This window comes from Taudactylus pleione, unplaced genomic scaffold, assembly GCF_031769625.1.
Source record: "Taudactylus pleione unplaced genomic scaffold, aTauple2 ptg000040l, whole genome shotgun sequence".
NCBI lineage: Eukaryota > Metazoa > Chordata > Amphibia > Anura > Myobatrachidae > Taudactylus > Taudactylus pleione.
Genome location: NW_028284442.1, coordinates 31,037,131 through 31,049,660, shown reverse-complemented (window position 1 = coordinate 31,049,660; position 12,530 = coordinate 31,037,131). Strand labels below are relative to the sequence as shown.

The 12,530-nt window shown below is 49.4% G+C and overlaps 1 protein-coding gene across 1 annotated transcript in view; it reads left to right on the top strand.

The window, feature by feature from the left end:
- Nucleotides 1–12,530, top strand: part of LOC148538498 (septin-5-like) — a 94,799-nt gene extending 82,269 nt beyond the window's left edge. Inside the window, exons 10-12 of the mRNA XM_088454099.1 lie at nucleotides 1,936–2,098; nucleotides 3,507–3,606; nucleotides 11,351–12,530. Of these exons, the coding sequence (XP_088310225.1) occupies nucleotides 1,936–2,098; nucleotides 3,507–3,606; nucleotides 11,351–11,410 (323 nt within the window). The 3' untranslated portion in view covers nucleotides 11,411–12,530. The remainder of the gene's footprint in view (nucleotides 1–1,935; nucleotides 2,099–3,506; nucleotides 3,607–11,350) is intronic.

Below are 12,530 nucleotides of genomic sequence, written 5' to 3'. Positions count from 1 at the left end.
CATATCTTTGCATACGTTCTGTATTTACAGTAAAACAACTACAGATAAGAGCTCGGTGGCTCTTATCTGCCTCATTACACGATCATCCTAGACCATGTGGAACCATCATAATGGCAAATGGGATTCCTACCTATTCCCCATAATTATAAGTAGAGAAGTTGCCCATAACAACTAATCAATTAGATTCTAGCTATCATTTTATAGGAGAATGTACAAGATAAATGATAGCTAGACGCTGATTGGTTGTTATTAACAATTTCTCCACTTGTCCTCTTTAGAAGGTTTGATACTTCTCCCCTTGTGTTGGCAGGTTCAAAAGCATAGTGCAGCTCAGTCAAGACACCTGTCTCAATACCACTAAGTGGTCTAAAGACTATGGACCTCATTCAGAATCGGTTGTTGCGGCCGCACGGTCGTACGCCACCGATGTTCGCTAAACTGCGCATGCGTAAAATTCGCAATGCGCGTGCGCAAACTAGCTGTTATGATCGGAAATATCTCTCTCCTTGAACTTGGCCAGGTCGTTAGTTTGAGTGACAGGATGAGGGTTTGTGGGTGGTAACAGGGGAAGGTGCTTGTGAACGGGGGAGTGGAGATCCGAACGCAGGCGGCGTTTTATGGGAGTGCATAATTAACAAAGTATTGTCATAGCACACGTGACATGGGAGGTTTTTACACTGACTTGATCGTAGAGCTTAAGAGAGGGTATGGTCAATCTTAAGCTCTACGACCAGTTCCGATGGTTTCCGATGGTCTCGATTAATCCTTATATGCACGGAGATGACGTGTAATGCGTACGAGAAGGGGGCGTATTTTTTGTCTTACGGCCGCATCCTCCCCTTGGTCGGCCAGCTAACGATCCGATCTTAAGGACGCAACTTGCAAGTGCATCATTTGCATATCTGGCCCCTTTTCCCTTACAACCGTGCGGCCACAACGACCGACTCTGAATGAGGTCCTATATACTATAGCATATATGGCTACTGTAAGTAAGGCAATGTATTTGAATTTGCTGGCACCCTGGATGCTAAAGTTGTGTTAAGCAATTCATATAGTAAGAGAACCTCCCCCTCTTTCTCCCTCTCTGCAATTAGCAAAAAATTGAGTGACATAGAATAAGGGGGACACAAAATCAGAATAAAGACAGGTAGTTGGCAGTAGGTACCGTATGAAAGCAGCCTGCTCCTAGTGATGCCAATCACTAGACACAGCCTTACCGTATTCTGCCTAATGGCACCGTATAAAAGTAGCCTCTTTTGGTGAGACCAATCACTAGACACAGCCTTACTGTACTCTGCCTATTGGCACTGTATAAAAGTAGCCTGCTCCTGGTGAGACCAATCACTAGACACAGCCTTACCGTACTCTGCTTAATGGCACCGTATGAAAGTAGCCTCCTCCCGGTGAGACCAATCACTAGACAGAGCCTTACATTACTCCTGTGTAATAGATAATCTGCTCTGGCTTTAAATATATTAGTCACAGTAAAACCTTGATTTGGAATAATTTTATCTTGGTATGTGATGGCATTTTTGGCTGAACTGCAGAAATTGATGATAAATCAGACAGAAACCATAGATAGTTTCCCAATATGTTGTAATTTCCTCATAAAGGGTAACTTCATAAAGTGTCATTAACTAAAACCCCCACATGTAGAAACTAGAGATGAGCGGTTCAGATCTACTAAATTCTTTTTGCTAAATTAGTGCAAGTTCTGATTTATTTTATTGGCTATCCAAAACATATGAGAGCTGGATAGTCAATAAGATGCCGTTATTTGTGTAGTATTAAATGTAACTGTTTTGATCAACAGAATATAAAGCAGGTTAATAGAGTTAGTTGTTGATAAATGTAAGTTATGATTGAATCTGTACAGTAAGCTCAGTCATTCTATGTCATCCATACTCTGTCCTAACAACGTTCTATCTTCCCTAGTGGAGAATGAGCAGCACTGTGACTTTGTGAAGCTGCGCACAATGCTGATCCGCACTCACATGCAAGACCTTAAAGATGTGACCCGAGAGACCCACTACGAGAACTACCGGGCCCAGTGCATCCAGAACCTGACACAGCGGGTGGTCAGAGAACGGAACCGAAAGTATGTGCAGGTGGTCAGTGCAGCAGCAGACTCCACATACCGATAATGGGTTTTACTAAAACAGTCAACAATCAGCGTTAACCAATGAGTCTGTTTACATGGATTTAATTAGTAGGTCATTAAGGATCATTTAGGAAGTTGCAATAGTGGATAGGGAGAGCCCTCATCGCCTCGCCCTAGTTATTGTTAAGCTCCATAGTAGTGCCCTAGTTCACATTATAACACACAGTGCCCCCAGTTCATATTATGTCACACTGTAGTGCCCCAAGTCAGCAATATGCCGCTTTGTAATGCTTCCAGTACACATGCCACACCGTTCCCCCAATTCACAATATGCCACCCACTGCTTAGCGGAGAATTCCCGGAACAGCTTTTAGATAACTTTATGACCTGGGTTCAGTTGCGTCAGGCCCCTAAGTCTCTGGGCCCCATAGCTGCAACATATGTATCAAGGCAGACAGAAAACATACTGTATTAATCTGGGCCAGCAAACTTGTGATCTTTACTTCTCTCTACCATCCCTATTCCTACCACGGCAGCGGATATTTTCTAATGAAGACGGAGGGCACCCATGTGTGCAGGACGGACCTTAAACCCCTAGGCTATAGGACAGTAGTACATCATAACTGCATAGATAGCAGAGGGTTAATCTGTTTCAGTGTGTAGCCAATGGTAGAGTTATAAGGCGTGGTATGGGAGGAGCTACAGTTTACTTAGGGCAGCTGCAGATAGAAGTCTGCCTCTTTTCTGCTTTTTCCATTCCCTCCCTCCCTCCCTAATTTTTATTTATTTAAATTTTGCCTATTTTTGTAGTCGGCTTTTTTCTTTTTCTTTGGCGTTGGGCGGGAAAGAGCTGCAGCCGGATTAATAGGTCACTCCCCTTTGTACCTTTTGGCTGATTGTCACTGCTGGGGTCAGCAGCATTGGTTGGCTAACAGTACGTTGGAAGGTATAGGAGAGTCTCATGTGACCTATGGACTTGCTGAGTGGGCAATTGGCCCTGCAAGTTTTTCTAGTCATCTGATTTAGTAGTCACTGACCTCTGATGGCTGCTGTTTCTTTCGGTTGCCACCATAGTTTAAGTTATTAATTGATTTATAATTAATAAAAAGGCCGACCAGTTTAAACGCCACATCTGTCTCCGCGTCATTATTATTATTATTATTATTATTATTATAAGTTCATGTTTGGAAATGTTTATATATGCAGTTAATGTACTAGTGTAAGTTGTCAATAGGGCATTTATGATGCTGCAGTATTGCTTGTATAGGGGGTGGAAGGCAGGAACACATGTTTCCTGTTATAAGAAAGCTACAAAAATCAACTGTGGATTCCATGCACAAATTCTGGGTGGGATGTTAGTTTACAAAAGGTCTGATTTACTGTATTTGCTTTCCTGTTCTGACAGCAAACTGACTCGGGAGAGTGGTACAGACTTTCCAATCCCCAGCGTGCCTCCATCACCAGACCATGACACCTTGAGACTCATCCGGGAGAAGGATGAAGAGGTGAGTTGTGGGTCTCTGTGACATTTGCACAAAACACTATTTCTACTTCAGGGTCCATAGGGTATCCACAGGATACCTTGGGGTATAGGTGTGATGTCAGTCGCTGGGCACCATAGAGTTAAGCTTTTCAGCCTCCCAGGATGCACTAGGGTCCCCCTCCTATACCCCGCCCCCGAGCCAAGGCACCTCAGTTTAGTTTGGTGCCCGGCCGGCGTCGGGTGCACCTGTCGGAGTGGGGGGCTAGAAGAGCCCCTGAAGCTTTCTTCAGTGCAGCTGTGGCTGCACATCTGGATGTACAGCATGGACAGTCAGTCCTGACGTCCATGCTGTCTTCCCTACACCCCCGCCGGTACCAGAACGCCGGTACCGATCCGGGGATGCTGGTGAGCATCTGGGGTCACAGCTAGCGGTGACCCCAGATGTTCCGGACCATGGCCGGATCCAAGGGGGACAAAGGTAAGCAGCGGGGTCCCGCGGTGGGTCCCCACTGGTCACATGGTCCTAAGTCCCCAGGCAGGGGGCTCCCTGGGGACTGGCTGCAGCGTGGAGCCAGGCGACCAACCTGCGCTTTCCACTACCCCCTGGGACAGCGGACCGCAGCAGAGCGGTAGCGCTGCGGCGTCCCAGGGGTTAAATGCATGCCTGGGGAGCGCGCCTTCCCTGTCTCACAGCCGGCGCCTCCCCCGCTGCACACAGCCCTCTCTGCATGCTGCCGACTGGTCCTGTGGCAGCGCTCCTCCCCCAGGCCAGCCTCCTCTCTGCTCCTCGGCGGCCATCTTCTCCAGAACGCATGGTGAACGCTGCTGGAAGTGCTGGACGGAAGCATCGTGGTCTGGGTCCCCCCGCATACCTCTCCTCCGCTGTGGCTCAGGTCTGTGTATGCAGCGCTGTGTCCTACCAGGCCCTGTGTCTGTGTAGTTGAGTGATCAGCGCTGTTAGTGCAGGAATTGTTATTTCTCTGCATTGTATGTGACTGTGCTAGCGCTGCCTGTAACTTTTCTTCTCTAAACTGTCAGCTTTATTACTGTCCCTGTTCTTTCTGCTAAAGCCCTTGCGGTGCGGTGCTGCAGGGTGGTCTCTCGCCTATTTAATACTTAATTGGTGAGAGAGGTCACATACGTGGTGCCATCATGTCTGAAAGTGATTTTCCCCTCCGGCTACAGTGTACCACGTGCAAAGTACCGTTAGCGGAGGGGGAGGGTAGCGCGGAGGGCCTTTGCCGGCAGTGTTTGTCCATGGCGCGGCCTATTACGGTTACAGCACCGGTACAGGAGCCGCCCTGGGCTTGTTTCGCTCAGGCGTTAACAGCTTTAGTGGGCCAGTTAGCTCCGCAGCCCGCGTTTACTCCGATGGGTTTGTCCCAGCAGTCTGTGGTGTCGTCACCCATGCAGGGGTTCCCACGACAATTGGTGGTACCCCACAGTCTCCCTATTTCCCCGCTCCCGGGTTCTCAGGAGCCAGCGTGGGTTAACTCCCTGACGAGTTCTGTACAGCACTTGTCGGATGTGTTGCAAGGGGAGTCTGTGATGCGGCCTCATAAAAGGCCGGTGGCGTCTCTGTCCGCTCCTTATGAGGATGACGAAGGGACGTCTGATGATGGGGAGATTCTGGATCCTTACGATCAGGAACCTCTCCATACTAAGGACGCTGATGCTAAGTCCAAAGTATATATTCCTGGACTTATTCGGGCGGTCCGCACAGCCTTGGTGATGGAGGACGAAGTTCCCCCAGCGGCTAAATCTAAGTATGCCTTTTTCAAAGATGTGAAGGGCGATGCCACAGTCTTTCCTCTTTTTCGGGTCAGTTGGTGGACCATTTAGAGGAGGCGTGGAAACAACCTGGCAAAAGATACCAGCCGCAGAGACGCCTGGCGGTGGCTTATCCGTTTGCGGATAATTATTTTGCTAAGTGGGAATCCCCTCCACAGGTGGATTCTCACGTGACCCGTCTTGTCCGTAGTGCCACATTGCCGATGCCATCCATGTCCTCCCTTAAGGATGCTACGGACCGCAAGGTAGAAATCTGCCTGAAGTCCGCTTATTCCCTTGCAGGGGGGGCAGCACGGCCGGCTATGGCCATTTGCTGGGTTGCCAGAGCGATGGAGCGCTGGGCGGATTCATTAGAGGCTTCTTTTGAATCCGACTGTCCGGCCGAACAGGCGGAGTTGATTGGCAATCTCCGTGATTCGGCCACCTACATCAACGAGGCGGCTCTAGACATTAGTACTCTGGTGTCTAGAATTTCTTCAGCAGCGGTAGCTGCTCGTCGCACCTTGTGGCTGCGATCCTGGAAGGCGGACGCAGATTCCAAGAAAGATCTGGAAGCGTTGCCGTTTACCGGAGAAGTTCTCTTCGGTCCGGATCTGGATAAGATTGTGGCCACGCTGGCGGCAGCCAAATCTGCTTGTCTCCCGTCGGCCGCTGCTCCTTCTGGTTCTGGACCATCGTCCTTTCGGTCATCTAGGGCCCAGGGCAGGCCCAAACCACAGTCGTTTCCTCGACAGGCTGGCCCTAAGAAATCGGTCAAGCCCAGGAAGCAGGCATGGAGTACCAGACGTCCGGCCCCCAAGCCAGATGACAAGCCTGCGGCCTGACGGTCCGGGCCTCCCTTTGGGGGATCCCAGGGTGGGAGGCCGCCTGCTACAGTTCGCCCAGTGTTGGTCGACCACTACGACAGACACTTGGGTTCTGGAGGTGGTTTCCCACGGATACGCCCTCTCCTTCCGGCACAGACCCCCGGCTCGCTTCTTCACCACGGGTCTACCATCAGACCGGAACAAGGCTACGGAGCTGCGGAAGGTATTGCACACTATGCTCCAGGCTGGAGTTATAGTGCCTGTTCCATTCTCCCAGAGGGGCCAGGGTTTCTATTCAAATCTATTTTTGGTACAGAAACCCAATGGGTCATATCGTCCGATTCTCAACCTCAAAGCACTCAACAAGTCTTTGCGGGTCCCGAAGTTTCGGATGGAGACCCTACGGTCCATCATTCTGGCGCTGGAACCTGGGGACTACTTGGTGTCATTGGACATACAGGACGCTTACCTGCATGTCCCTATTCTTTTGCGCCATCAACAGTTCCTCAGGTTTGCAATCCGCAGCGACCACTTCCAGTTTCGGGCGTTACCTTTTGGCCTGGCAACAGCACCACGTGTTTTCACCAAGGTGATGGCGGTCATGGCGGCTTCTCTGCGGCTGCAGGGAGTCCGCATGTTGCCGTATTTGGACGACCTGTTATTGGTGGCAGGATCTCCAGAGCTCCTGTTACGCCACTTGGACCTGACCATTGCACTGCTGCAACGGCAGGGCTGGCTAATCAACTGGCAGAAGTCCACTCTAATCCCGTCTCGGAGGATTCTGCATCTTGGAGCCTTATTGGACTCGGGACAGCAAAGGATCTTCGTGACGGAGGACAAGATCTCTGCTTTACAGTCAAGGGTGCGCAGTTGCCTGAACAGCCGCCGGGTGTCCTTACACTCGGCGATGAGGTTACTGGGCTCCATGGTGTCGGTGTTCGACATGGTGGAATACGCCCAGTTTCACTCCAGACCTCTGCAGCACCTGATCCTGTCCAAGTGGAACGGGCTGCCTCTGAAGTCCCAGACGATTGTGCTCACCCCGGAGGTTCGCCTGTCCCTTGCGTGGTGGTTACAGACGACCCACCTCAACAAGGGACGTCCGTTCTGGGTTCCAAATTGGGTCCTGTTGACATCGGACGCCAGTCTTCGGGGCTGGGGAGCAGTTTCGGGCCCACACTTGTTCCAGGGCAGGTGGACGCCGACAGAAGCGGAGCTTCCAATAAATATCTTGGAACTCCGTGCGGTCTTCAATGCTCTCCAGCAGGCACAGCGGTTTCTCCAGGGTCGCCCGGTGCAGGTCCAGTCGGACAACGCTACCACCGTGGCCTACATAAACAGGCAAGGAGGAACTCGCAGTCGGGCGGCTCTCGTAGAGGTCTCTCGGATCCTGGTTTGGGCGGAGCGCAATCTTCCGGCCATATCAGCGGTCTTCATCCCGGGAGTGCTAAATTGGGAGGCGGACTTTCTAAGTCGCCAGGACGTTCATCCGGGGGAATGGTCCCTGCACCCGGACGTTTTTCAACTACTGGTGGACAGGTGGGGTCTTCAGGAAATCGACCTCATGGCGTCCCGGCACAACAACAAGTTGCCGGTGTACGGGTCTCGCACAAGAGACGAAGGGGCGTCTCTGGTGGATGCTCTGTCCATCCGGTGGACGTTCCGGTTCGCATACCTGTTCCCTCCGGTCTCCCTTCTTCCACGGGTAATCCGGAAATTCAAACAGGAAGGAGGGACGCTCCTGTTGATAGCTCCCGCGTGGCCCAGACGGCACTGGTTCTCAGACCTTCGGGGTCTGTCCGTGGACAGTCCTCTGCGGTTGCCGCTACGACCGGACCTTCTGTCTCAGGGTCCTTGCCTTCACCCGGACCTGACTCGGCTGTCTTTGACGGCGTGGCTGTTGAGACGGCCATGCTGAGGTCCCGGGGGTTTTCCAGCTCTGTGGTGCGTACCATGTTACGAGCTCGGAAACCGTCTTCCGCGAGGATATACAATCGCGTGTGGCATACGTTCTTCCAGTGGTGTCGACCGAGAGGTTATGCACCGCGGGAGTTTCGTCTGTCTCGGATTCTCGCCTTCCTGCAAGCGGGACTAGATCATGGGCTTCGCCTTGCTTCTTTGAAGGTACAGGTTTCGGCCCTATCTGTCTGGTTTCACCGTAGGATTGCTACAATCCCGGATGTGCGCACCTTTATGCAGGGTGTTCTCCGCATTCAGCCGCCCTTTGTTCCACCTGTGGCGCCTTGAAATTTGGCTGTGGTCCTTAGGGCTCTCCAAGGAGGCCGTTTGAACCACTGGGCTCAGTGAGCTTATCTTCATGAAGGCCTACCGGTCCCTCCTTCTCTGAAGGCTCATTCCACTAGGTCTGTGGGTCCTTCGTGGGCAGCTCGACGTGGTGCCTCGGCAGTTCAGATCTGCAAGGCTGCTACGTGGTCCTCTGTCCATACCTTCGTGAGGTATTACAGGTTTGACACCTTCGCCTCTCAGGATGCTTCCTTCGGGCGGCGGATTCTCCTTTCTGCACAGGAGCGTCCCCACCCTTAAAGGATACTGCTTTGGGACATCCCCAAGGTATCCTGTGGATACCCTATGGACCCTGAAGTAGAAAATATGAGATATGGTAAGAACTTACCCTTGTTATCTCTATTTCTACGAAGTCCATAGGGTTCCACAGGACTCCCGCCCTGTCGCACCTGTGCTGCAGATGGGCTTTGCTCTGGTCACCGGTTTTCCGTCTCCCTCTGGTGAGAATGTGATTCTTGTATGTGTCCAGATCTTTTTTCTCTCTCTTCCTTCTCCTCCTCCGGCCTATGGCTTGATAACTAACTGAGGTGCCTTGGCTCGGGGGCGGGGTATAGGAGGGGGACCCTAGTGCACCCTGGGAGGCTGAAAAGCTTAACTCTATGGTGCCCAGCGACTGATGTCACACCTATACCCCAAGGTATCCTGTGGAACCCTATGGACTTCGTAGAAATAGAAATAACAAGGGTAAGTTCTTTCTTACCATATCTCATATTATACGTTTCAAGTACATTAAAGATAAAGGGGTCTATTTACTAAGCAGTGTTAGGAGACAGAGTGAAAAGTGATAAGAAAGTGATAAGGTGCCAGCCAATCAGCTCCCAACTGTCATTTTTCAAACACAGCCTGTGAGATGACTGTTGGGAGCTGATTGGCTGGCACCTTATCACTTTCTTATCATTTTTCACTCTGTCTCCTAACACAGCTTAGCAAATAGACCCCTTAGGGCTCTACTTATTAACATTATTTTTACTGAAATAAAGTGAAAAAGGGTGTTTTCACACCCTTTTCACATTATTTTAGTGTCACCTATAGTTATTACAGGGCAATTGGAGTAGAATTCGTAAAATTCTACTCCAACCCCTAAGTATCACTTATTTTTAGTAAGCAGATCGCATTTCCCATAATTGTAATGGGAAATGTGATCCGACCAAAGTTACTAAAAATAAATTGTAAAAAAATACCGGGGAAAGCCCTGTGATAATAACTGGAGGTGGCGTTATCCAGGGTCTCTCCCGGTTACTGGACTCCTACTCAGCTCTAAAAGGCAGAGCAGAGCCCGGAGTCGGTCCCAGTGATCAGCTGTGTGGTCTAAACAGACCACAAGCTGATACACTGAAAAAAAAAATTAGTAAAAAAAAAAATTTACTTACCTGACTCCAGGGACCGGTGGTCGGGGCTCCGCTGATGACTCCCCTCTGGTCAGCTGGTCTCCCATGCTGCACTGTGGCCCGGTCATCAGGTGATCGGGTCCCAGTGCAGTATGGGATATCAGCTGTCAGCTGACCGGAGGCATGGAAGATATCACCGGAGCACCGATGACTAAGTGCTATTAAGGGAGGGGGAGTCACGTGGGGGTCCGCAATAGCGGGGGCGGGGCTTCGTGTCGGGGCAGGGCTTAGCGCCGGGGGGGTAGCAGCGGTGGCCGGTCAGCCCATGCGCGGGGCACTAGTCACAGTATTTTATTTGCGAAAATATCATGACTAGAGTGCGGAGGGGATTCGCAGGGACAGAGCTTTCTTGCAAGCTCTGTCCCTGCAAGGGATTTGTAGCAAATCCCTGTGATATTGCCTGAATTCGCAATGTGAATTCAGTCGATAATATCACACTACAATCTGCATTACAAATGCGGATTGTAGTAAATAGAGCCCTTAGTAACTAATTACATGATAGAAAAGAGTAAAATATTTTTTTACAATTGAAATAATTAGAACATTTTGTCTACAAATAAAAGGTATCGAGGGCAAGCACAGGATAGGTGTGACTCCAAATGTATAATTCTCTAGTAGAATAGTAACTATTACTGGGGTAAACACAAAGGGGCTAAATTTGCTAAGCAGTAGTTTATGTTGGATTAGGACGGGGAGGGTTCATGGTCAAAACTACAGTATTTACTAAGGGTGGCTTTGACCTTCTAAACTGAACCTGATGTCAATCACCTTCAGGTTCCAAAAACTGATCCTGCCAAAAACCCACTACTTAGTAAATTTCCCCCAAGGTGTTCGTAGGTACCAACACACAATCATTATATTTTTCTTAATTTTATAGAAAACTTACACAGATATGATAAACGTAAATCATATAGCGGGATAGTGCATTTCAACAGTCCCTCTTTTGGCACTGGCAGGATTGTTCCGACCCCAGGATCCAGCATGTAAATGTGGGTGTGGTTTGTGGGAATGGGTGTGGCAAACCTAGGTGTAATTTGGACAAATCTAGGCATGGTTTGGTAGATCATAGGTGGGGCTAATTGTTTCACCACCTAGAAGTCTGATAAGGCAAAATGTGGCTTCCTATTGGAAGTGCTCTCTCTGCTAATCGCAGTCATAGGGGGAGAAAGCACTTTCCCTGGGACTGTCTGGCGTTTGATTAGCAGGTCACGCTTCCAATGGGAAGCCACTACCAGGAACGACGCCCATTGCGGAGTCACTGGTTAATTTCACTGGGGGTGGAGGATTTTGCTGTTCTGGGACTGCATTCATTCATTCTGGGACTATCATACATAATATCATAATATGTGTTTCATTTGCAAACTCATGTATTTGCATATGATTTCATCTATACACTTTCCATTGTAATACTGTATTATTGACTAAGATATGGCACATATGTGCTTGGTCTCTATTTAAGCTCTATTATGTTTTGCAGCTGCGGAGAATGCAGGAGGTGCTTCAGAAGATGCAGAGGCAGATGAAAGACTCTCATTAATAAACCTTTGCTGTGCCACTTCCAATCTCTTACCATTATACCTCATATTTCCCACGGGCTTCCCTTTCACACTAACACCACCACTTCCTACAAAGAAGACAAGTGCAGGTGCTAGCAGGCAGCAAAAGGGTGAACACGTAACAGTATTGCTGAAGTTTTGGGGAGGAAATGTAGGTTTTTAGGCTAGAGAGTACTTATGTATTCTCTTTAACGAGTCTTTGTAATTAGGCAGGAGTTCAAAGGGGTTGCCCCATAAAAAAAAAAACATATTATTCGTTCAGATTTCATATTTATTATATTGCTATGGGGGCTAGTTCAGCATTGCACGTATTATGGGGAATCTGCGCGTGCGCAGGACCCATTATATAAATGTGCAAAACTGGTCCTGTGTGATCGCACGCAGCCCCTGCTATGCCTCTGCCTGACTGACAGGCAGAAGCATTTAAGGAGCAGGGTGGTAGTGGCTGGTATTCCGGGAAACGTGGACGTGTCGGCCCCGTTTTCTGGGAGTGACAAAGACAGGGGCTGCGTCCACGGATGCAATTTCCTGGCCTCGCAAGCCGGACAGCCTGCGTAAGCTGAGGATTACTCAGCTGGCTGGCGCTGTCAACCATTGCAACAGATAGTTGCAATGGTTATCCCAGCCTGCGACCTCGGTCACAGTGCTGTGATCACAAAGCAGCAGGGCTGTCATACACCTCCTGCTGCATTTACATATTTGCTAGGATGGAATTGAATTAGCCCTATGGTGAGGTCAGAAGTATTTAACATATACAGTATATATTTATATATATCTGTACAAATAGAAGAAGAAGAGGGGGCATCCAATATTGCATAAAGGTATTTTATTTTAAAACCACAGTGCACATAACAGATAGTGGGCCTGATTCAGTTTAGGAGGGAATTACAAAGTTACACGCAACGCAGCATCGGATAATCTGCAGGAACATCAGCCAGCTGAGTCACCCATGGGGAGCTGCAGTTCCTGAGGTGGGAACCTAATGCACTTTATGAGTATTTGTGGACACAAATTGACTATGATCTTTTAGAGTGGTTGTTTGACCTTTAATTGCCCAAACAAGGAACTGTGAACTTATGGTGAACCTGTTTGTATTTTATT